The 25,823-nt window shown below is 40.1% G+C and overlaps 1 protein-coding gene across 9 annotated transcripts in view; it reads right to left on the minus strand.

The window, feature by feature from the left end:
• The window catches only part of XRCC4 (X-ray repair cross complementing 4), a 142,941-nt gene that overhangs the window by 73,068 nt on the left and 44,050 nt on the right, over positions 1-25,823 (minus strand). For all 9 annotated transcript variants that reach the window (XM_039696331.1, XM_039696332.1, XM_039696329.1 and 6 more), the window contains 3 exons: positions 13,523-13,689; positions 8,804-8,956; positions 8,322-8,425 (listed from right to left, as the gene is read on the minus strand). In XM_039696331.1, coding sequence (XP_039552265.1) covers positions 8,322-8,425; positions 8,804-8,956; positions 13,523-13,689 — 424 coding nt within the window. The remainder of the gene's footprint in view (positions 1-8,321; positions 8,426-8,803; positions 8,957-13,522; positions 13,690-25,823) is intronic.

The following is a 25,823-nucleotide window of genomic DNA, read 5'->3' on the forward strand; positions in this document are numbered from 1 at the left end:
CACATAATATTAACTCACAGGAACAGAAGCAAAGCTAGGGGAAGACTTGTGAAATGGAGATGAAAACTGCAGGAAGACAAATCCATTCTTTTTATTTAAATCCCCCTTTTTAAAACAAAAATTAAATATTTTGTTTGTAAGATAGGGGTGTCATACTCAGGATGCCCAGAGTGGGTTTTGCACCTGTTTTTCTAAATATAAATGTAAATCTGTGAACCTTATGGATTTTACTCTCTCTGTAAGGTTAGCAGGTGTCATGTTTTGTAACAGAGTAAAACTAATCAGATATTAAAAAGAAAAAAAAAAAGAGTAAATAAATGAGGTATTTGTATGTCTGAGGAAATGCACACTCTCTGTGTTTCATGTATACTGGGTTCTCCCTGCATTTACTTAATTAAAAAAAACCAACTCAGAGTTTACAATACTTTTGTTTTGGCATTATATTTTTATTACTTTTAACTCATATAGTAAGTAAAAAAAAAAAAAAAACCAAAAAAACAAGCTAATGGGATGCTGCTGACAGCTCCAGATGTGAAAACATCTCCCCTCTGTCAGATCCCACATGGGGAAGTTGTCTTTTAGAGTGTGTAATTTGGTGTTTGACCTGCCTGGACACAGGGTGTAAAACTGAGAGCTCCTTTACAGGGTCACCTGGCCTGCTGTACACAAACCAGCGAGTTCAGGTGAAGCCTCAAAACCAAGCAGAATGCAGCAAAATGCACGACAAAATCTGGAATAATACCTACTGATGGCATTTTCCTACTGTGCCTCGATTATTCTGAAGCCATTTTCCCCCTTCCAAGTTCCACAAACTTCTAATATTCTGCATTAAATCTGTGCATGGGATGCATGCAGCATCATGGATATTGAGGAAAAGGGTTCTTGAGAAGAGCCTTTCATCCTAAAGATGAAAAGGAACTTCTCAGCCTCTCACTACAATGACTGACAAAAAAACCCCCCTGCTTTCCAGGAAGTCTGGCAACATGCCAAGTGATTTGTGTGGAATTTGTGTATCAGTTTAGTGCCATCACTTACGGTTTCCACTGAGTGAAACAAATTTTTCTAGTACAATTTTATCACCTGACTCTTAGTGTCATTTGGACTGATCTATGTGCCACCTTAAAAATAAAAGTTTAAGATAGGAAGGTGACCTTAGGACAGTACCTTTTACCTGAGATGGACTTAAATAGCAAAAATATCCAGTAAAATAAGCAGGACAGTAGAGAAGAGGAAATAAATTAAAAAAATCGTTTGCAGGACTATTACATTCATGATTTTTAGATGAAGCAAAGAGATTTCCTTCTTACTCAGGGATGTTTTAAACCATTAAAATAAAACATTTTTTTCTACTCCTGTTTTAGGTAGTGTGATGACTTTGACATTTCCTCAGGCGCAAAATCTGTTTCCCAACAAATTTCCACTGGGCTTAAAGACACAACAAAGAGCCAAACAGGGAAACCAACTCTAAAATCCAGCTAAGACTCACAGGGTGCAGCCTGGCTGAGAAAACTTCCAGTTAAAAACAGGGATGTGTGCTCTAACCTGGAAAAGCAATAAATCAAGGGAACAACCACAGGGCTCAGTGCACTCTTGAGCAACCCAGCTTTTAATCAACACAGGCTGTTTGCTGGGATGAGACACTGCAATGCAGCTGGGAAGTCATTAAGATAATTATGGCAGTGAGTGTTGCACAGGTGGCCGGAGCAAATGCCCCCACAGTCCAAATAAAAAATAAACTGGTGTGTGTGCACCCAGCTCTGGGGAACTGCCCACTGCCTGACTCCCCACCCAAAACACACAGGAAATGTGGAGTTTGAGGAGGCAGCCTGCAAAATACCCAGCTCTGCGTCCGAGGAGCTGCTGCAGAGCTTGGAACAGGCACAGGTGACAGCAAACTCTGCTGGGATGTGCTGTTCCCTGGTGTGCCAGCACCTGCAGCACCCAGGGCTTGCTGGCTGGCACTGCTAGGCAGCCCCAGCTGAAAATGAAGTTTTTATCCCAGTGCTGAGTGCTCACCCTTTTGGGAATCCTTCTTCCTCAAGAACCAATGCTTCTCCTTGTTGAAAGGATCCTTCTCCAAGAGCCACCAGTGCTAAACCAAATGTCAACTCTTCTGAAGTACAGACGTGTTTCCAAGAAGGGAAAGCAAATGCACTGTTTTCTGATTGTCAATATCTTGTTTTCAGAATATCATGAAATATACCTAAACATTTTTGATGCTGTTTCTTCCTGTCTGAATTACGACCGCCAGAGGGAAATTGGGAAGGAATTGTTCTCTGTGAGGGTGGGGAGGGGCTGGGATGGAATTCCCAGAGAAGCTGGGGCTGCCCCTGGATCCCTGGCAGTGCCCAAGGCTGGACAAGGCTTGGAGCAGCCTGGGACAGTGGGAGGATAAAGTTCAAAATGAAATTGTGTGGCAGAGGTTCCCTTGGCAGGCTTGCATTTCACTGTGCACCGAATCCAGTCATTCCTGTGCTCCATAATACAAGTCTTATAATTTGGTGTAATAAAAATAATCCCTGCCAGGTCATTTAATTGGACCAGATCCCAAAAGGACCATTGGACCCTGGGTGCTGAACAAATGCAGGGACTGTGGATTAAAGGAGAAACAGCAGCTGGAATGGGGATTGCCCCTGGCAGGAGTTTCCTGCTCACCTGATCAGCAGTGACTCCTCAGCTGTGGATTGCAGGAGGATGAGGCAGAGCAGGGCACAGCTCCAGCACCACTGATGTTGGAGTTTCACAACTGGGGAGGTAAATTCTCTACCAACAGGTGTCAAAATAGGCTTGGGAAATGATTATTCATGGAAGGAGATAACATTTATGAAGGCACTGATTCATTAATTGATTTAATTTTGACTTATTTACTTAAGAACTTTATGTCACTTACGCTCCTTGGCATGATCATATTAACCCACTCGCCCCAAAAAATGAAATAATTCCACCTCTGTTCAAAATGCACATTGCTGAATGTTTTTCAGTAGAGGAGAAGAGAAAAAAAACCAACACTGGATTCATGGGTGTGCATCAAGCTTGCAATCAGCACCTTGGTCTGAAAATGATTCTAAAATAATTTCAATTTAACTTAAACATATTAAAGGCCGTTAATTTGATGATTTATGCAGAAATTAAATAGCACTTGAAAACATTTTACAACTCACCAAGGAAATAACAGTTCTTTCATGTGTAACATTTAGTAGTATGTGGATAATACAACAACAAACATTTTTAAATTTCATATTAATCAATGCTGTTGCATCTAACTGTGCAGTGTAATCATTAGCTGCTCTAATTTTTTTGATCAATCACCAAACTTTCAACAGTCTTAGCAAAGCATAAATCTGACTCTGTCAATTGTAAAATTTCATTGAATGACTCATTTTGGGGAAACCACATTCAGCTGCATCAGCTGCATGCAGACATATAAGCATTTTTTATAATTTTCGTAGAAAAATGTCAGGGTAACATGTTGTAAATCCTTCTAAGTGCAATATTCATAACAGGATTTTTAAAGGGACATGGAACACCTTGATACCTGTACTGTAAATATATTTTGACCATGACACCTGGTGTAACACAGAGGGAAACCAGTTTGGCCACCACAAGTATTTCAGAGGCATAAAACCGTATCAGGTTGTGGGGGGAAAAATCAGTATCAAGTGTCAGGGAGAAGAAAAGAAAAGGTATCTACAGCTTTAAGGGAAAGGGAAATGAGATTATTCCTCTAGGATGAACCACTTTCAATTACAGCCTGACAAAAAGAGAAATAATTTAAACCCGAGGTAAATTAAGATGGCTAAGTACTAAAACTCCTTAAAAACAGACTTTTCAAGAGAAGCCTTCACAGATGGAACTTTAACTGCACAGCACAGCCGGGTGCTGTTACAACAGGCTTTTTAAAATTATTATTAACTTTGATCAAAGCTTATTAACCAGCAGCACCAAGCCATCAGTGGATTGGACTACACAGGAGAGCTAATTAAATTTAAAGTGCCACAAAGTCCTGAGGGCACAACACACAATCCCAAAGGCAGGAGCTGGAATGGAGGGGGTGAGAACATTTGCATGGTGAGGCAGTGGGAGATGGCAAGGTGCTTGCTCTTATTTACTGTGAGCTCTGCAGAGAATTTAGTACAACCAATTCTGAACCTGTCCTCGTCATCAAACATGCAGAAAAGTGTGGGCACTGAATGTCTGGGGAAATATGGAATATTTCCACACACCTCGGCAACAAACACAGATCATAAAATTTTATTTGATCCAACAGGGCAGATCATGACATCCCTCCTTGCCCTAAGGAGAGGTAACTTCTACCAATTACAATGTGAAATATGACTGAAGAACTCAGGGAGAAGAGAAAATAAAAGAGGATGCAAGCTGACTGTAAATGGGTGCACAGCAGCCTTGTTCTGTCCAGAGGCAGACACATATTATAGCATTTTTAAATGAAAATAACAACAATAAATCATAAAACAATTTCTTGCATTGCCTATGTCCCACCTGTTATGTTATCCTTTGTATCTACAATAGATTGCAATAATTAAATCTTTCCCTGCAGTTTTGTCATACACCTGGGAGGAGGAATCATATTCTCTTTTCTGGTCACTTTCCAGGCACTGTGAAGAGTAAACTGTTACCCTCCATCCACCTTTCAAGCTCCGGGGAAGGCAGCAGAGAAGAGGAACATTTATCCCATCCTTGCTCTTGTTTTAGAAGCCTCCTGACACATGGACCACTAAAACATTTTCCAGTTAATGAAAGGAGTTGATTTGCAGGACAAAGCCATTATTCCCAGCCATTATATCAAATTATGGTTTATCAGTCTGATATTGTCATTTCAGGATCCCGAGGAGGAAGGGCTCAGTAAACAAAACCAGAAAAATTCAGTGCATAGGGGAAGAAAGAGGGATCTGTAACAGCTGAGTTGTCCTTAACAGAATAAGAGTTTCTGTATCCTAAAATGACAGAAAAATCTTGCATTAGTGTGGTGGCATCATGCTGAGTCACCCACTCACTCCTGTGGGCTAAGAGAAACACAGGTTGGCAATTTCTGGGGTTTGTGGTTTGGTTTTTTCCCCTTAAAGAACAATTGTGTCCAGCTGGCACCAGCACACGAAGGGAACCACAGCCTTACCCCACTCCAGTTCTGAGATTTTTCCAGCTCTGATCCAGACGGGGGAACTTTTTTGAAGAACAGGTAGAGAAAACAATAACTACATTTGAATTTGGCAACTCTCAGAATCTCACCAACCCTGGAGCAAAACCTCAGCAAGCCAAAGCAAAACCAACCCTGTCCATCTCCCAAGAAACATTCCTGACACTCCATCCATGAGGAGCAGCAGCAGGATTGCCTTCATCCCCTCCTTCCTCTCTCCAGCAGGAGCTCACAGGCATTTCAAGGACCTGACACATCATCTGTGGCTGCTGCTTCAGAATTTATTAAATTGCAGTGAGAGCAGGAGCTCTGTGCCTTTCTCAACCTCACATTCACAGCCCTAAACAAGATTTCAAATAAATTCCCCCCGTGCCCATGGCATGGCAAAGCTCCTGTGTAGAATCACACACAGTATTATTTACAAATGTATCATTATTTATAAACATTGTACTATTTCTACGGGGTGTAATTCTCACCAGCTGTTTTTTCTGAGTGCTTTAAAAGACTTACTAGTTCAATTTTAATTTCTCCCTTTACAACATAAAGCATTAACTACACCAGTGTGTAGGCAAAACAAAAACTACCATGTTTCAGTTGATCTTTGCTTTAAACTATGAAGCAGAAATTGCTGTGAGAAACCATAAATCAAACCTACAAATAGTACTGGAAATGTGAAAAAAAAAAGAAAAAAGAAAAAAGAAAGTTTAGATAAACTTTTAGGCTCCAGATTCTGCCCCTTTACAAAGACTGAAATTAATCGTTCTTACTCATTTTCTTAATATTTTTCTTTATTGGGTGTTGTTACAATATTTGTGTCAGATCAACACCAGACTGAAAACTAAATAAGTAATTCAATTTTCTTTTAATAAACATCAGCAGATTTTTCTTCCATATCCACTGAAACATCCTGACATTTGAGTGCCCCAAAAATTCAGGGAGAAGAACAATTTTTGGTGACGAAGAAAAACCTTCAGACAGAGTTTTAAACTGCAGTTCAACAAATCCTGATATTTTTTTTTTTCTTTCTGATTTTGCAAATGATGATGATTTTGAAAATTATTTTTTCTGGATTTCACAGCTTCTGTGTAACATCCCTATGAGCTGCCAGAACAGAATTATCTTGTGATGGAACCACCCCAAGTTTTCTCTCTCAGCACAAACCCAATCACCTGCAGAGCACTGCTGCTTTTTCAATTAATAGTGAATTACTTAGACATGAACATATACAAATGCACTTCCACTGTGCATCTATGTGTGCATAAACACACCTGCCTTCACTTTTCTTCAAAGAAGTTTTTCAATTATGATCTTATCTCTAGTTTGTGGATTTCACCAATATCTACTAAAACTACCTCAATGATCTCCTAATTCTCATTGGCTCCTGCCATGACATTTCAAGTCCAAAAGGGAAAGAAATGCAATGATAGATTAGAATATAGGAAAACTAAGATAAACAGAAAAAAAACCCCCGAATATTATCTGTCTTATCTTTTATGCCTTACAGTCCTTGATGCTTCATGTAGCTTTGAGCTTCATTATCCACTCATTCCACTCACCCCTGAATCACTATTTTCTCCAGAAAGACATGGTCTGCCTCTTTTTGAGAGTGAAAATTCTGGGACAGACCTTAGATATTCAGCACCCAGCTGTGCTTTCCCATTGTTCTCTGAGAGAAAAAGCTGTGCACACAGGATGAGCACCAACTGACCTCAGGGATATTCACTGTGAGGGCTCAGGTGCCTTTGCCTTGAAAAACTAGAGTGTGTTACCCAGAGCATTAACTTTATAATCTTCATGTTATCTGGAAATTTTGCATCTGACCACTTCCTGTCAGTACCAAAACCCTCAAAGACAAAAGAAAGTCCATTTTTTTGTTTGCACCTAAAATGAAAACATAGCTGGTATATTTTCCAGTCCAGTCCCTCATGATTGCCTGAGCAGGGCAGTGGGTTTTGTTTTCATTATTAAATACAAATCTCTGTCTCAAAACTCTCACTGAGCTCGTCAGGCCCCACTGAATTTAGAAGAAAGCTTCACACCTTCCACACCTTTTCCTTGCCTTTTCACAATACAAATTTCTCATCATGTTACCTGAACTGATCAATTACCACCTGACAGCAAAGACTTCTGGAGAACACAGTGCAGCATCAAATTATTTCCTTCTCTGATCACAATTCCCTCCACTTTTCTGAAGCTCTGCCTACTTCATATAAAGCCAGAAATTCCTCAGCAAACAGTCCCACATGAGTGACATAGGTGTTTGCCAGGGGCACCAGGGTCCTGATCACTTCCAGTTCCCAATGTGCACAGAAAATTGCTGTTTTACAGGAACACATTGTTGTCTGGATTACCTTTACCTGTGGTGGAAATAAAAAGCTCCAGTGAGAGAACCTTTGAAGACTTGAAGGGAAGATTATGTATCTATTTTTATACACATATGTGTGTATATATCTATACATATATATATATATAAACCACATTACAGTTTTGAAATGCAGCTTTGAAACTTTGATAGCATTTGCCCTGGGTATTCCTACTAGTTTACCACAAACATGCCAAAATTCTGATTCACAGTTAAATATTTTGTACTGTATAATGGGCCATCACTGCATCCCACACACTTTTTACAAGGCTCTAGTCCTGGAAAAATTCATCAGATTAAGTTTCATGAGCATCTTCACAAGGCCAAAAATTCTTTGACAAATTAAAGTGGATTCTGCTATAAATACACTTTCATTCCATTTATGCACACAGCTCTTTTTATAGCTGTTAAACCTCTTCTCTTTCCCCTTTTTAAACACTATTGAAACTGTCAGGAGCTACCTTTTACACTTTATCAATCACGGCATGCACATCATGATTCCTAGAATTTAAAACGGAATTGTTGATGGTTCAGATACTGTTAGACTGTCATTAGCTCTGCAAAGTGTGTAATTTGTCACTTTGCAAGAAATGACAGTGCCTTCACTCCTGCAACATGCTTTTAAACCTCCCCTCTCTAATTTGAAAATGCCAGTATTGTACTCTGCTCCAGGAGAGGTATTTTTAAGGCTTGCTGGCTGGCTTGTCACAGAGCAATCTGTCAGGTAGTCTTTTGCCTTCCTTAAGGTTTATTCACACAAAGCCTGCCTGTGATATAACACAAAGACAATGCTTTCTGTCTTACCTGATGGCAACGAGGCCCGTGCTGGATTTTCACTTTCCTCATCAGTGCTGGCATCATAGTTGTTTTCTCTCTTTACAACCACCTGAGCAGCAGCTGTACTATCCCTAAAAACATCAAAAGAAAGGGAAAGAAATTAAGGTATTTTTGTTTCTCAAAGGAATCAAATCATTCAGGGAGAATATGTATGAAATATGGAAAGGGCAGGGACATGATCTGATTGGAAAATCCATTGCAGCCCAGCAGAAAGCAGGACAGATCCATCAAACACTCACTTCCTGGCCACAGCACCCACAGCAATATGCTGCTGCCTGCAGGGCTGCCAGAAAGAATCCTCCTCTTCCCGTGACTTCCAGGATTGGTTTGGATAACCCAGCACTCAGCCAGGAAGAACTGTCACTCACTGTCAGGGCCAAGGAAATGGAAAGTGAACTAAGCCAAACCCAAATGTGCACCACACCAAGAAACCCAGGGAAATTAAATACCTTGCACACTTGGCATCCGCTGCAGACTCTTTAGCTTCGCTCAACAGCTTCTGCAAGTTTCTTATCTTTGCCTTCTTTTCATTCAGCACCAGCACAAACCTGCTGTAAAGGTCTGCCTCCAGCTCCTCTTTAGCTTCCACGCATTTTTCCAGCCTGCAGCACAAAATTAACTGTTACAGCAATCATTCTGTTCCCTAGAAGACATTCCTGTCCAGAGGCCAGCCAGGAATCCCCACTCCAAACCACGCACGGCTGGTCCAGCACCTCGTGTCTGAAACAGGCCAGGATAAGCCTTTTTTTGTTGTTTTTCCACAGAGAAATGCAATGAACTCTGCTTCCAAAAGGGAAAAGTTCCAGATGTGAGCCTTTCTCTTCATGCTCTTCTTTTTTTTTTTTTTTTTTTAGGTTCTTGCACACCTCCACCTAAGACAACTAAAATTTAAACAATCCAAATGTTCTTTATTTTCAATGCTAATCACAACAGGGGGCATACCTTAGGAGGATACACATCATGAGATTATAAACAGGTATGATTCACATTGACAGGTTTCAAATGTGACCACACATTGGTGTGAAATATATTTGAATAGGACAAGAAAATTCCAAAATATAAAAATGCTTAGATGCTCTTAATATCTTCAAAGGAAAATATATCTTCAGGGTTTTAAATATCATCAGGTTTTAAAAAGAATTTAGTATCCATCCATGTGGGTAGATGAATGCCAATAAAAAGAAGCACAATGGGAGTATTAAATTAAGAATATGGCTGTATGAAGTCTCATAAGCAAAACTGGAACACAAGCAAACCTGAGCACAACAAACCAAGTGATTTGTGGCAAATGTAATTCTGTATTTAATTCTTATATTTCATAACCTTTCAGTCCTTGGGTTGAACCACAAACATTTTATTAGCTGTATACACAAGAAGCAAATAAACATCCTGATAATCTTGCTGATCATGGTAAGTATAGTAGCCATAAGTTAAAAACATATTTTTCACCAGCCTGTGCAAGGCTGTAAAAAGTTTAGAAGGCTTATTATGCTATTAAACCCAGACATGTAACAGACTTTAAAAATATTAATTTATAAGGCAAGAGATTTCAACAGACTTCCTACATAAAAACTAATTATTTTGTTCACAGATCAAAACCATATATGATGTAGGAAGCAAGACAATAGCAAAAAAAGAAATCTCACAATTTTTATGTTGTGGTGAAATGTGTGAAATCCCATGAAGCATTAAGCCTACTGTTCAATGCTTTAGGGATATGCTTGATAGTTGATAAATAATTCATCTAATTTAAATGCAAATAGTAGAACATCATTACCATACAGATCAGTTCAATAATTCCTAAATGAAAGATCATAGGTACTAATCAACTACCAGGAGACTTTCCACCTACAAAAGGGAAGTTAACTGTTTAGTGGGGAATAAATAGGCAATTCATAAAGAACCATAAACCCTAATGCAGGGCCCAGAAGAGCCTGGACATGCTTGATACTAATTATTTCTATATACGTAAAGATGTGGGGGGGAAAGGATTTTGTCTAAAATATGCTAATCTTGCCTGTATCAAATCCTGTAGAATAATCCCCTCTCCCACACACAAACCAGGAAAAGTGGTTCTGCCTTTGCTTTGACAAGGCACTGGGTTTGTGTTGGAGCAGTTGAGGCTGGTTCAAATATTGAAAAATGTGGCTGACTTGGCCAACAAAGTGCCATTTAAGATAACTTCAGTGAAGCCCCTGAGTGCTGCTGAGACACCCCCTGCTGAAAACCCACATAAATGGACACTTCCAGTGAAGTGAGGCTGCTGCTGCCTGGGCTGTGAGTAGCACAGTGGAGAAACCAACTGCAAGACTAGCCAATTTCTTTAGTCCCTGGAGAAAAAAAAAAATTAGCATCTTGAACATCAGAATGAGAATATTAACTTTTCCCTCTGGGCAGAACCAATTAGTAGCATGCCATCAGTTAATCTTATATGATTGCTTTCATTTACATGAACACCTTTTTTTGATTTATTTTTCCCCCATCATTCAAAGCTATCCACATCCAAATACAGACACAGAATGGCATTAATTTGGCAAAACACTGAGCATCACAGAAGCATCACATTAATGCTGTACTTGAAAGTTATGAGGCTTTAAAATATTCTAATATATGGCATATTTGATAGTTTAGCAGACTGGTGAAAGGCAGTGGTCTTGGGGGCAGAGATGCATTAATTGGGCAGGTGGGGGTGGCTCTGTGGACCCTTCTGGACTCACTGAGTGCTGGGTTTCACTCCAGCACCTTATAAAAAACAAGATTTCAAGTGCTGACCCAACACAGAGCAATCACTCATGCTCTACAGAGATGAACATGAGCCGTGAAATTAATTGTTTTTCTTTAATTATTAGTGGCAACCTTCACAATCCAACACTACGGAGGAAATAATTCAGCATCTCTGGTACTCATCCCTGTTCCCAGTGCTCCAAAATGATTCCTGGATCTCATGGCACTGCTCCCTTGCATTTCAGATTCACCCTTCCCCCAGCACTGGCAATGGTATGGAATGCTGATGAGCTAATCCTGAAGACTCAGATTCAAGCCCAAAGTACCTAGCTTGCATTTTTATAATCTGCTTGTGGTTTAAATACACTGTCACTGCAGATGACCACAACATAAATTGGCAGCTATTTTGAATTTGCCTTGTCTACACAAATTCTGGACACCCAAAAACAAAAGACATCCCCCACGCCCAAACCAGAAATTGGATTTTTATTGTTCAAGGAATTATTTTGCTACAGGTTATTATTACTTAAAATTTGCCACCTCCATTTTCATGGAATCACAGAGTGGTTTGGAGTGGAGGGGCCTTAAAGCCCATCCAGTGCCAACCCTGCTATGGGCAGGGACAACTTCCACTGTCCCAGGCTGCTCCAAGCCCCAGTGTCCAACCTGGCCAGGAATTAACTGGCCTTGAATTTTCTATATGAAATAAAAGCTATTCTGCTTTTATTTCATTATATTTTACATATTTTAACTCATCCACCCCTGAGATGATCACAGACACACTCAACCCCAGGCAGCCACTTGCTCACCAAAACCTCCGTGTGGTCAACAGAATTCAAACAGGGAGATGGAAATGGGATTACTGAATAATTCCACCCAGTGCCCCACAAGTCAGGGGCACAAAAGCAGCTCTCAGAAGGCTGCCTGCTATGTTTGAATTCCAAGGGAGTCCTGAGGAGAGAGGCTGTGAGCAGAGGGAGCTGCAGGGCTGGCATGCCCTGGCTGCAGTTCTGCACACCACGTGCTCCGTATCTGATGTTCCACCACTCAGCACCCTGAGTGGTGCAGGATGCAAATCCTGAATTCCTGCCTCCTGAACAAAGACAGCCACAGCTTTGTTCAACTCGGGGCAACTCGCAGCGTTTGGAGCTGAAACAGCAAGGGGAGGCAGCAGGGTAGAACTGGGCTGTGGCAACAAGAATTTAAAAAGAAAACACCACACCAAACCAAAAAACAAACAAACAAACAAAAAAAAAACAAAACCAAAAACCAAAACCAAAACAAAAAACCCTCAAACAAAACAAAACAGAAATCCCCACAATCCCCCAAAAAATCAAACCAAAAAGCCCAATACTTCTTGAATGGAAATGATTTCTGAATTAGTTTTATTCTGCATTTAACAGACATGGCCAAAGACTGGTGACTACAGAACATTCAGTGTATATTCTAAAAAAAAACCATTTCTCATCTACCCAAAACTATTAACATGCTAAAGAAATCCACCAGCTTGCACTGAGAACAAAGTCACGCAACTCTGATTTTTTTTTTTTTCCCTTTTTCCTCCTTTTCTTTGGGGTTGCTCTGTAAAAGTGCCACCCCACCATGGAAATTGATACAAGCACTAATGCCTCTTACACATCAGCGTGTAATGCAGTACAGAACACGGGTTATACAATACACTATTGTTCAATTACACTGTTAAGCAGTAAAACACTACTTAGGGAGGCCCTTTGCTTGTCAGGGAGACTGTCAGGAGAAACTGTTACTCATTTTAATGAGAGGGAAACAAAACTAACTCCTCCCAAAAGCTGGCTCTCTTTTTCAAGGTAAATTAACACAAATTAGCTGCATTCTTTCATCAATCTTCCTAGATTGTGTTTTTTCAGGTAAAGCTACAGAAAAGCAAGATAAATCTCTGACTGCTCTGTGCTAAGAGTTCTATGCTTATTGAAACAAGCATAGATGATTTCACTACAGAATGACAGACAATTCAGATTGTAAATGCAACAGCAATTACAAAAATCTATTGAAAAATTATGGTACTTTTATGCCTATAATACTGCACTCATTTTTCAATTCTGGCTTCCTCAACAAAGGAAACAGATGAAAGAAACAGCAATGTATTCCCCACACAAAAATGTAAATAATTTACACTGCCAGTCCTAAGAATCATAGGAAATAATATTAATGAGAAGGCTTCCTAAAGAAAGTGAAACTATTTCCACAGATTTTGACATGTTTGGGGTTTTTTTCTAACTTATAAGCTAAAACCACCGTTAGTTGCAAATTTTTAGTGTCAGTTGCATTTTTGTCAAAGAGAGGAGATCTACAACCACATGGGCTGTGGTTAACTGAGCTCAAAACATATCTCAAATGAATAAAAATTTCTGTCCACTGCTGCTGACCTTCTCAGGTGTCACCTGTGAATCCACCTGGGAACTCACCTCCTCTCCACGTCGCTCCAGTTGCTGAAAAGCCTTTCATTTTCCCTCTGCAGATGCTCAGTTTTGGCCTGCAGCTTTCCCAGGCTGTCCAGGCAGTAACCAATGAGTTCTTTGATCACCTCTGCTGGGTTTGGGACTTCCTGCAGCTTCAGAGATCCAAGTCTGAACTGAGACACAAGGAAAGAGTGAATTATTTCAACTGCACAAGAAACTCCACTGAGGCTTTGCCCCACTAAACTTGAATACGTCTTTAATAAGCATAAGAAATGCCTCACACTCCTCCAGTTTAAAGGGAGATAACAATAACAATCCTACCCCAAATATTCTGGGATTCTGTGATTTCTGCAGCTAATATGGAAAATCTAGCCAGCAAGTTGTCACCTCCAGGGTTCAGACAGCAAGTTCCTAATCATGAAAGGACTCCTCCAATTGAACAGGCAGCCTCATCAAGCCAGTGAGGTTAAAGGATCTGTAATGAACCAGTGTGCTTCATCAGCAATGGGGATGCTGTACAGGACACACAGGAGGTCTGAACACATTTGTTTTGCCTGGTCTGGGATAAACTACAGAAAACTGTTTTTTATGTCATGTTAAAGGAGGGATAGCTCAGCCATACTGCAAACCAGTGCCTGCTGAGCTATGACCATGCAAGCCTGGGTGAAGACACATTACTAACACAATAGTTTGAGGGAGTGGAAGAAGGAGAAGGGGTCATCTCTCTCATCTTGTGATTATCAAAAAGCCTGACATAAATTTTGTGGCACTTCCCTATGGAGGGAAGTATTACCCATCTTTCCAACTTGAATACACAGCTATAACATCTTTAAAAAGGCATAAATGTAACTGGTACACACTAGGGAGAAGTTCACTCTGTGTTGTGGCACCTCACCTGTTAAAACCAGAAATGTGGTTTGATTTATTTTTCCCCACTTTACTTGGGAGGTCATGGAAAATTACATAGAGACATCTATTAAAAAAACACCTATTGCTTGTTACCTTTTTCAGATGCAAGTTTCACTAACGCCATGCATAAGTTTTGGCTGAAAAAGGCTGGGTGAGAGCTGCTCACAAAGCTATCAAAGACATTGTTTGAAACAAGGACAGTCCTTCCACGTGGACCTTTTATCTGTGGAAGTCTCTGCCCCAACACATGATACCACCCTGACCTCCTTCAGCAAGGTCAGTCTATCAGAAAATGTGGAAAACCCGAAGGTTTAACTTCCAATTAGCCACCAAATTCACATGTGCTGCCTCTGAAGTGTTGTTGTCTTTAGCAGGCGTACATCTGATGGCTACAGATGAAAAGATGCTTTTAATTTATTTTTGGAAATTAGATTACACTATCAGCAGCCCACAGATTGGCGTGCACCCCCTGAATATCACACTTGCTGTCTGACAGCAGTAACAAAGATGGACGTTTGTGTAAAGGAAACTGTTTTTCATCACTTGCAAGCCACCACCATGCTATTTGGATAAAGAATTCACAGAGATAGAGAGGCACAGTAGCACAGATAAATGGCATCACAACCTTTTACCGTGAAGGAAATAGCAAGGAGAGCACATCATTTCTGTCTTCTGCCTTAATGTATTCAACTGAGGCCAGGTATAGGCAAATATGTTTAATCAGGAGAAACAAATTACACTTTTCACTGCACAAAAACAATAAAAAATTCATAATCCTGAAACAGGTTGAAGTAGAATTATTCTGAAAGCCTGGTGCCACTGCACAACCAAAATCATGCCAGACACTCCAAATGCAATTGTAATTATAAAAAAAAATAAAAATCCCAGCACTGTTACAGGGACACAGAATATGGGTCCATCTTTGCAGGTACTGAAGTCAAACACTGACTTTAATTTGACTTTAAGTGACTTTCAAATCTTTAATTTAGCCTTTAGGTCAGGCTTTATGTGAAGCAACTGACTATTACCTACTTTCTCACAATAAAATTCACTGTCCTGCCTCTGTCTTGGATACTGAGAACTGTGGACCATTTCTAGGAGGCTCACAAAGGTGAGCAGAGCAAACCCATCACCAGGAGGGCTAAATTTATCATGAAGGTGCTGGCAAATCAGCTAAAAAAGGTAAAAAAATAGTAAGGTTTTCTGCAAAACAAGTGCTCTTCTTTATCTCCCTTTCTCCCGCAGCCATCTAATCTTAATTTAGGATAGCCGTGGGGAGCACATTATCCAGCTGCCTCCAGGAAAACACAGAATGTTTGGATACAGCCCTAATTAAAGCAAAACTAACGTGACAGCCTGGAATGGTGGAAGGTGTCCCAAGCAGTGGAATGAGATGCTTTAAGGCGCCTCCCATCCCAAAGCACCCAGCAATTCCATGATCCCGGACTGCCTGGCTGCTCTCGGCCTGCCTCACACAGCACAAATCCACACAAAGTGCACCAAAATCCCCATCCCTGTTCCTTTTTTACACCAGCTATTTAACACAAAGACGTCAGCACTAACAATAGCAGCGCTGCTATCTGGGCAAATTACAGCTGAGTGGTGTTTGCCCCGCCAGCAGCCCGGTGCTGAGAGGCTGATAAGCCAAAAAGGCCCACCGAATTCCCAAAGCAGGGAAAAACAACCCAAAGGAAATAGAAATCTCGGGGCAGTTCTGCTCTGGAGTCCTGCTGGCATCCCGAACTGGAAAGCAGACTGGCAGAGGAGAAGATGAGAAAATAACACAATTTTACATCCAAGGATTCTGAATTTGGGGCAGGCGTGTAAATCGCAGATATAATTATATTAAAATTAAGTGTGGTGGGGGAAAAAGTGTATTGCTGAGAAGGAGATGTTAGTTTTCCCCACACACTGCTAAGATTTTTCCTTGCAGCCACAGCAAGGAACAGCTCAGTTATTTGTCCTTCATCTCCAAATCCACAGTAGGGAAAATGCAAACAGCTCCAGAGAGATGCAGTGGAGGTGGTTAAAGACCAGGATACCACAACAAACAGTTACCCGGGTGGGATATCAAGGTAAACAGCTCTTGCTTACTGCAGGAGTGAAAGAAAACATCATTAACACCTCACTAAGCTAATTTGACAAGCAACACGTCTTTGGTTTGGATCACGTTTCCGAGGTGATTTTGTAAATTTGTAACGGTGAATTTTAGATTTTTTTTTTTCCCCTTAGCTTTGTAAATTCCTGCACTTTGCTGCTCCCCAGATGAATTTAAATTTCTCGCCATCCTTACAGCTGCTGTAGCTCTCTGGCTCTGCATCATCTGCAGATGTAACTAATGTGCTTTCTACTTCCCCTTTCAGATCATTCAAGAAAACATTATGTAAAACACTGAAGCACTAAACACTTCATTTATTCAGAGAGGGAGCAGACCTGGAAGAGGTCCCAGGGGACAACAGACTGACTGTGACTGATACACTGCTGCCCTTCAATATCTGTTTCATTGTTTGCTGGGATTTTATTTTTTCGAATTTTTGGATTTTTTAAAGGTGCAGGAAGATGAACACAGAAGCATTTAGAAAACTGTGTTCCCTTAATCCAAAATCAGTCATCACTTATCCACCAGGTCTGTATTTTGAACTTAAGAAATAAAAACAAGAATTAGAAGCTTATGACAGAAATGCCATTTTCCCCTGAACTCTCACCCTGCCCACTGTTTGTCTTCTAGGGATGAAGAAAGAAGTCATCTTAATCAAAAGATACAAAATATTTCAGAAATAACTGAGAAGTTTCTCAGTATTTCTTCTAGATTCTTATGCTTACAGGAAGATGTGCTTCACATCAGAAAATAACAGATATTAAAAAATGATACAACACATTTTTTCACAGAAGATTCCAGAACTGAAAGTCACATTATTGCAGAGAGGCAGTGAATTTTAATTTTGCATTAAGCAACATATATCTGCTAAGTAATCTTTGCATTACTTCACTCCATTACATATGAGAATTATCATACCTAAGGCAGTAATTTTCAGAGGTTATGCACTGAAAGGAGACATTCACACAACAATGCCTCTCTTCTGAGTCAGAATCTGAAACTAAGCACCAACAGTGAGTGTATTTCAAATAACAACAATTTTTCACTGTGTCTATATGAAAAAAGAAATCATGCTGGAAACTCTCATTACATCTGTTTTGCTGGTTGTGATTTCTCCCTGTATTAGTAAGATTTTCTAACAATGTTTTTGACCCACAGTATATATAAGGAATTCTATACTGCCACAAATTAGATAGATTCTGTCCTTGTTGTCCTGGCAGGGTATACAGATATATAGATATAGAAGTATAGATATAGATGTATTTATAGATGTGTATGTTGTGTGTATTTATCTCTCCTATTAAATCTTAACCCGCAGTATTTAAATTTTTCCTCCTCTGTTTTGAAAACTAATTAACAAATAATTTTTGGAGAGAGCACACTTCACAGACACTTAGGTCTGATTTTGAAATTAAAATATCTCCAGCGTGTGAACTGAATGACAGAGGTTTAACCACACGAGTTGACCTTGTACAGCCTGTTACAGGCTCCAACTCAGCTCACTCAGCTTCCACTGCTCCAGCCCCTGAGTGAGACACAGAGAACTTTTCCTATCCTGGGTGAGACACAGAGATCCCTGTGCTCTGCCCCTAAAACAGCATTTCAGACTGAGCTAGCACTCCCACAAACACCTACATCCTCGCAGACAGATGCTGCCTCCTGCAAGGTATTGCCCAAGCCATGTCCTTTCACCAGGGAAATATCAAAGAAGATATTTGTTGGGGGGGGAAAAAATAAATTCCAGAGCAGCCCACCAGCACGGAGCAGCTGTGCAGTCCCTGTCTGGCTTCTTGGAGCCTGTGAAAGCAGCTGTGACCCCTGTGCTGGAGCAGGAGAGCCCTGCAGACCCACACAACAACAAATCCTTTTGTCACTGCCCTGTTCCCAGCACAGAATCACAGAATGTTGAAGGGTTGGAAAGGATATAAATCCCACCCAGTGCCACTCCAGCCATGGCAGGGACACCTTCCACTGCCCCAGGATGCTCCAAAACCCATCCAGCCTGGCCTTGGGCACTGCCAGGGATCCAGGGGCAGCCCCAGCTGTGCCAGGGCCTGCCCACCCTGCCAAGAACAATTCCTTCACAATATCTCACCTAAACTTCCCCTCTATAATTTCTACCCATTCCCCCTTGTCCTGTCCCCCCCAGTTCCCAACACCAGGTCCTTTCCCTGCAGCCCCTTCACGTCCTGGAAGCTGCTCTCTGGTCTCCACACAACTTGCTCCTTCACAGCGTGAAAAAACCCAATTTTCTCAGCCTGTTTTCACAGCAGAGGTGCCCCAGTTCTCCTTACCAGCTCCGTGGCCACCTAGAAAAAACCTGCAAGGGGAAGCTGTTAAAAGCTGTACAGGTGAGCTACCCTGAAGTCCCCCACCCATGGCTTTGTCTACTGCTGGTGCTGACAGCAAATTCTTTCCTACAGAGTCTTAATTAAAACTAATTAAACTGGAATTAATTGAATTCTAGAGGAATTGTTACAAAAGGAAGTTCTGCCTTGCACATGAGATACAGCAACTTTCTTTTTCTCAGCTGAGAACTGGAGCTCTTGCAAGACAGACAGGCTGTGATTCCCTGTTAAATATCAGCTACCTCTCCTACTCCACAGTCTCTGAAAGAAGGTAGAATCAACACTTGGATAAAAATAAGCTTTCACTATGAAAATACCTAAGAATTTAAAAGAGAAAAATGTTAATGAAAATTCATGTACAGGGTTAAAGAATATGACCTACAAATGAATGATGCTGACACTTACACAAAGAAAGTATTGTTACAAGCTTGAATCTGGAAAGCATTATACCATTTTTATTTCTTAAGTCAATCAGTGAGTGGTCTTGATTTTTTAAAGCTGTGCCACTATTATCTCGAGGGAAATCATTCAGCAGTAACTATGACATCCCTGGGTGTGGTAATAAAACGAGCACACTAGACTTGCACAATACAGTGATGACAACGTGAAAGCAGAAGTTGCTTTTGTAACAGCAGACTCTAGGAAGCTAGAAAAAATTACACAGCACCATGGAAGCCAAGAAATCTGTCAGGTTACATCAGACAGTGTAAAAATATGATCACCAGCTCCAAAAAACAAGTTTAGCACAAAAACCCTGCCTGTAAAAATCTCCCCCCCCTGATGAAGGCATTGCATCTACTCCAGAGCAAAACAGCTGACGTGATTGAGATTGCTCTCAGGTTTTTACCACACACTGCAGAAACCTTCACAACTGCCATCCTATTACCTCCATGTCCACTGGAAAATAAAAATTCCTTCTGGATCCACTATTTGGCACGGGAGCAGCTCCCAAGTATTTTTTTGAGAGTGATCCACTGTTCCTCACACCCTCAACCCCCCATATTCATGGTGATGTGGGCCCTGTAAGGATGAAAATGAGGAAAACCACAGAGAATTTGGGACAATTGGGACCATCACCAGGTGCTAGAACACACTGACACCCATCCCCACAAGGACAAGGAAGGCTCTTTCTCTCCTTCCACCCCTCATCCAGCCCATGCTCAGCAGGCTCTGATCCTGAAAGCTCTTCCTGGATGGGATGGAGGTCTGAACATCAGTTTTCCTGGGACCTGCAGCTCTGTGCAATCACAAGAAACAGTGCCACACAGACCCCCTCATACAGGAATTTAACTTTTCACAAGATTTTCTTCATCTCTTTAGTGTAGCTCAGTTATTTTTTCCTAATTTGTCTCCACACACACAATTTGTATCCATTTGTTCTAGGACACACTCTTTTCCCTCTGTCATGTTCAGACTCCACAATTTATAGATAAATAAATTTCTCAGCCAGTAATTTCTTCTGTTGGACTAAAGCACCATGTGGCTTTGGCTACATACGTGTTACTTTCTCTATCTCTCATACCACACAACCTTCCTCTCAATTCCAGCTTGCATTTCTTGACTGTGAATGACCAGGACTGTACATTTAATTTCAAATATAAACCATGTTGAAGTGGACAGTGAATATCCACATAAAACAGACACAGACTTTAGCACTGATAGTGTTCAAATGGCACATAAATCTATTTGCATGTTTCATTTCTTTCCTTTAACCCTGTCACATGTACCCTGTGTAAGAATCACCAGGATACAGGAATTATCTACATTTTAGGATGCCTGGTTCTCCAGATAGTTTTGGAATTAAAAATGGTAAATTAAAATAGTAAGAACATCAGAAAATTCTTAAATACCCTCCTCCAAGAACAAAGAAAGCCATGTACATAGGTTGGAGTACCAAAACCACCTACTGAGCAAGTAACCACTGGATTTCTTTCATAAAAGGCATTACATCTATATGTCTTTCCTTAAAGCCTTTGGAAAACTTCCTTGTTTAATCTCTACACTCCTCAGAAACACCATATTTCACATCTCTACACCATCAGCTACTTCTGTGAAGCTTAATCCCACCCAGGCTGAAAGGGTCTTTAGCTACTGAATTTTGACAGCTGTGGCATGGTCTGGTCAGGATCTACCCAGGCTGTGATTCCACTGCCTCAAAAAGTGCTCTGTAACCATTTTTTCAGACTTACTGTAACAAATATTGCTCATGAGAACACTTCCTCCTAACTAACTTAAACCTATACACACAGAGATATATATAGATATATAGATATACATAGATATATATATATATATGCAAGACCCAAAGCTTATCTTCGTAAAAAGTGATGTGTTTTCCCCAAAAAGGCCTGAACTGAATAAAGCTGCCGAGCATTTGCACCAAGGAAATGCTCATCTCTCAAGGTGCTAAGCCACAGAAACCTGCCACTATATTCCCCCCACACCACCCACCCATTTTTTTGACCAGAGTACAAATGAATCCCTTAAAATTAGAAATACACTGAATACTAAAATTAACTGCAGTGGTAATACTCAGCACTTGTAACATCAGTGACTTCTTCCACTTTTTTTGCCCTTTTTTCCCCCCAATGGTAATCACAGAAAAAAATCACTTTGGAAAAAAAAATAATTTAAGCAATTGGAGTAAAAAAACCAAAGACAAAAATCTATAAAAATAAGTTGCAGAAGTTACTTCTTAGAACAATAAATATGGAATAGGCAAGTATACCTTATAATTCCACAAACAGTGACAACATGATTATGTGAAGAACCAACAATTCAAGCACTTTGTTGGGTTTGGTATGAAATTACTATTTCACTGTGCAAAAACTGGCAGGTTTGCACTTCATGCGTGCACCCCAAATGCTTTATTCCTCTTGTGTGCTTCCCCTCCTTTTATCACTCCCTTCTGTACTCCAGGCAATATTGTACATTCAAGTCCCAGCTAAGCCTCTGCCTCTGAAGGGAGCTAACAAAGAGTGAAGCAGAACACCCTTAAAGGACCTTTATTTTTTTTTTAATTTTTTTTCACCTTTTCCCTCATTAATTCCGTGGCTCCAGGCAGGATCAGATGTGTTCCCACCTCCCTGAGCAGCAATGTCTGTGAGCAATGGAACTACTGAAGGCTGGTTTCCTATGGCTATGACTCTTGTGCTGGATCCCCTAATGTCTAAAAAGGTGAGAAATCCAGTCAAAGCCTTTCCCTTATTTAATGCATTCATAACTTCTCTCCCCCATGAGGATTTGCTAGTGTCTAATAATACAGTTGATCTCATTCCACAGCTTTTTCCAAAGCAGGCACATGAATAGGGTCTCTTTTTCTCCATCCAGGCACCTATTTCCATGAAACTAGTAGGAACCTGATATCTCTGAGACCTTTACTCCTGTCAAATCTGTTTGAAATTGTCCAGGAGTTTCAGAAGTTACTGGGGGGAAAGGGAGGAGGTAAGAGGCTGGCAGTCAGCAGAGGCACACAGCATGACCACATAAGCTTTGTTTCCCTAGGAAGCAGGGTAAAACACTTGCACTTTTTATTATTTTTAAAACCTGCCCTAAATGAATTAGGAAATCAGCCTCACTTGGAGATCTAAACTTGTTTTCTTCCTTGTTTTTCATGTAATTTATAGTGTGGCAATAATACAATAGACTCTAGACAGAACATCTGGATTCAGGTCTCAGGGCTTAAATGCATGAACAGTTCACCACTGTGTTAATACAGATTTCAGAGGGAAAGCCTTATGAGATAGCTTAAATCAGAATTTATTTCCTAGAGGCTAAGAACAGAACATGGGTCCATTACCATAAAACACACACAAACTTATCACACAGCACCTTCCTTCAGTTTGAGGCTTGAGCCTCCCTGAAAGTATGAGAGGATACCTGCCAAGGATTTTTCATTTAATCTGATAGTTTATTTGTTTGTTTGTTTATTTTCATATAGTCGTCATTTAAATTCAGGCTTCCAACTCAAAAATTATTCCAGAAAAAAAACACACCTTATTTAAGTAAAATGCTTAAAGGAGCAGAGTGAAGTTCTTTTTCTGAACAGTCACAAAGCATATGTAGCATGAACACGAAACACTGAAAAAAGCACCCTGCAAGCCTTTAAAAACCTCCTGAGAAGTTTCTGCATTATGAAAGGTAGACCCATATAAATGTGCTTTCAGCCAAAAATCTCCAAAATAAAAGCAAGACTTGCAGGAGTGCTGGTGATATTACTGTCAGTAAAGGTTCCAAGGTAACAAAATATAAATGATTAATACCTCCAAGATTAAAAAAAACACCACCACATTACGTGCTGCATAATAGGAGTATTTTAATTCTACCTGTCAACTGATCCTAGTCCTGCATGTGAAGCCCAGACTGCAGCTTTCCTTTCAAAAATATAATAAAGCACAACTGAAATGTCTGGAGTAATAACTGTCAGATATGAAGACAACTTGTCTTGGGAGCTGCTTCCCTTCAAACACTTGACCTTTAGGCTCTGGGAAGTAATGGAAACTATAAAGTGCTGGGTGAATACACCCTTGGAGCTGACGTGCCAACGTTCTGCAGGAATCTGGGTCTGATTCCCCCTGAATATGCTGGCAGTAAACAGCTCCAGGACTGCACATGACTTTTTTTTCTTTCTCCCCCCCTCTCTTTGGAAAGTGAATGTATAACCACGTGAATAAGCATGAGATAATGCCTAGACCGAGGCAAAATATAAAAGTGTTCCCAGCTAAGCACTACAAACAATTTTCCAGTGTGAGTAATAACACTGCACTCATTTAGAACAACCATTGACTATTTTCAGGATGGTGTTTTACCCTTTGTTTAAAAAAAAAAAATCCCTTCAGAATGTTGAGAGCCACTTGCTCAAGCCTTCAATATTCAAACAACTAATTACTTAATAAAAACTTCATTGACTGGAGTTATTCTATCCCACTTAAAAAAAAAAAAAAAGGCAACAGATTGAAGACTGTGCACCTAATCTGAGCAATCTGAACATCTGTGTATGCTGTGCCCCACCCAGAAACGTGGAAATAACTCAATGCATCATGAGATATATGTACTGAGCATGAAAAAATTCCAGTAAAGCCAAAATTCCAAGCAGCACTGAGTTCATAGAAGGACATAAACACTTCTATAAATTGTCAAGACACGAATAGAACATTTCTTTCCATCCAAGACCCTAAAGAAACCAACACCAAAAAAAAAAAAAAAAAAAAAAAGGCCAAAATCTTATTTTCATAGAAAAACCAAATCTTATTTTCATAGAAAGAAATCAGCGCAAGTTCAGGTTCAGGAATGTAATGCAGGTGAAAAAAACTTCACTGATTTCTCTCTCCCTACAGTTACATCCCTATTGTTATTGGTCAATTTCATCAGCAGAAAAAGATCTCCCCCAGCCCTTAGGGTACTCTGTAAGTAAGCTTTAAGAAAAATAAGAATGAAAGCAGTCTTTTTAAAAATCAAGGAGCACTTCACTTTGTTTCCTTGTAAAACACTGTCAGAGAGGTAGGAATTTGACAACAACATTTGTTCTAGACCACACACCCAGCTCCAACATGGAATTGATGACACAGGGGTGCAGCTCAAACTTGAACCATTCCCAGGTTCAGCAGGAACAGAAGAACATCTTGAACTCCAAACTGATGGCCATGGGGCCATCTCCCCCAAAAATGTCTGGAGGAAGCACTGTGTGACTCCAGTCAGAGCTACACGTTCTACCATGTAAGAATTAAAATATGACATTTTTATTCCATAGGTAAAGGCTGTTTCAGAGCATGAACTCATCATAGGTCATTCCTGAGTGATCAAATGTCACTTCACCCTGAATAACATGATTATTAAGTTCTATGTCAGATCCATTCAACACTACAAATTCAACTCCAGCAAGTAATTTTTCTATATGGATCATTACAATGATAAATGGCATCAAAATCTTTGCATTCAAGAAACCCATATTAAGTTTTAATAAGAGTTCTAATAAAAATAGATTTTCTAAAAATTCAAATCACCTGAATCTACCTAAAGACAAAAAAACTTCCTACCCTAAATCTCTTAAATCTCTTACCTAATGCTTAAACTGAACACAATTATAATACGTCTTCTCACAATGGAAGTTTCTACTCAGATGAAAAGCTGGAATGGATTCAATTAGAAAACATTTTTCCCTGAAATCTTATAAATTCTCATCTGCAAAAGAAATATAGTTCATAGATAAAAGAGTTAGACTAAACTGGTTGCTAGCAACACAAACAAAACATTTACTTTCTTTTCTGCATAATACCGTTTTCAAAAGTTTTCGTGACGAAGTATTTAGAGAATTAATGTTTTGTTAAGCCAAGGCAACCCTGGATGAGGGAGAGCATTTTTTCCCCTCACCATTAGGATTCCATAGAGCACAACTGGAGACTTCATGGGATCATGTTTTAGAACGTGAAGCGCTCAGACAAGGCACCAGCAAGACACATCAGGGCATTTCATTTGCAGAACAAAACAGAGGCAACAATTTCCAGGGAATCAAGTGAAATGAGTGAAGTCTCCTTAATTTTGCAGTCTCCCAGCACAGAGGCAGGGACAGGCTTCCTCTGGATGGCCCCAGGAGTTCTTCAGAGGCCAAGAGCAGAACACTTATCACAGAAATGGCTCAATATGGCAAAGAACCTCAGAATTTAATTTCATCTTTGCAGTAATTTCAGTGCAGGGAAAACATCATTGTTCAGGTCTGTTGTATTTCATTTTCTTAATTTTTACTTGCCAGCAAACCAGAGCAAAAGGGGAATCTGTGGATTTTCTGAAATCTACAGCAGTAGAACTAAAGATTTCTTACGAACCCGAAAATGCTGGGATTTTGTGGTTTTGTTTGGCTTTGTTTTTTTGCCTTGTGCTTGTACAATTTTTAAACACTCATATTATCTTATCAGAATAATAATATAATATTGGGATACTAATACTGTTATCTTAT

Source organism: Passer montanus, unplaced genomic scaffold (genome assembly GCF_014805655.1).
Source record: "Passer montanus isolate IOZ18808 unplaced genomic scaffold, ASM1480565v1 scaffold97, whole genome shotgun sequence".
Taxonomy (NCBI): domain Eukaryota; kingdom Metazoa; phylum Chordata; class Aves; order Passeriformes; family Passeridae; genus Passer; species Passer montanus.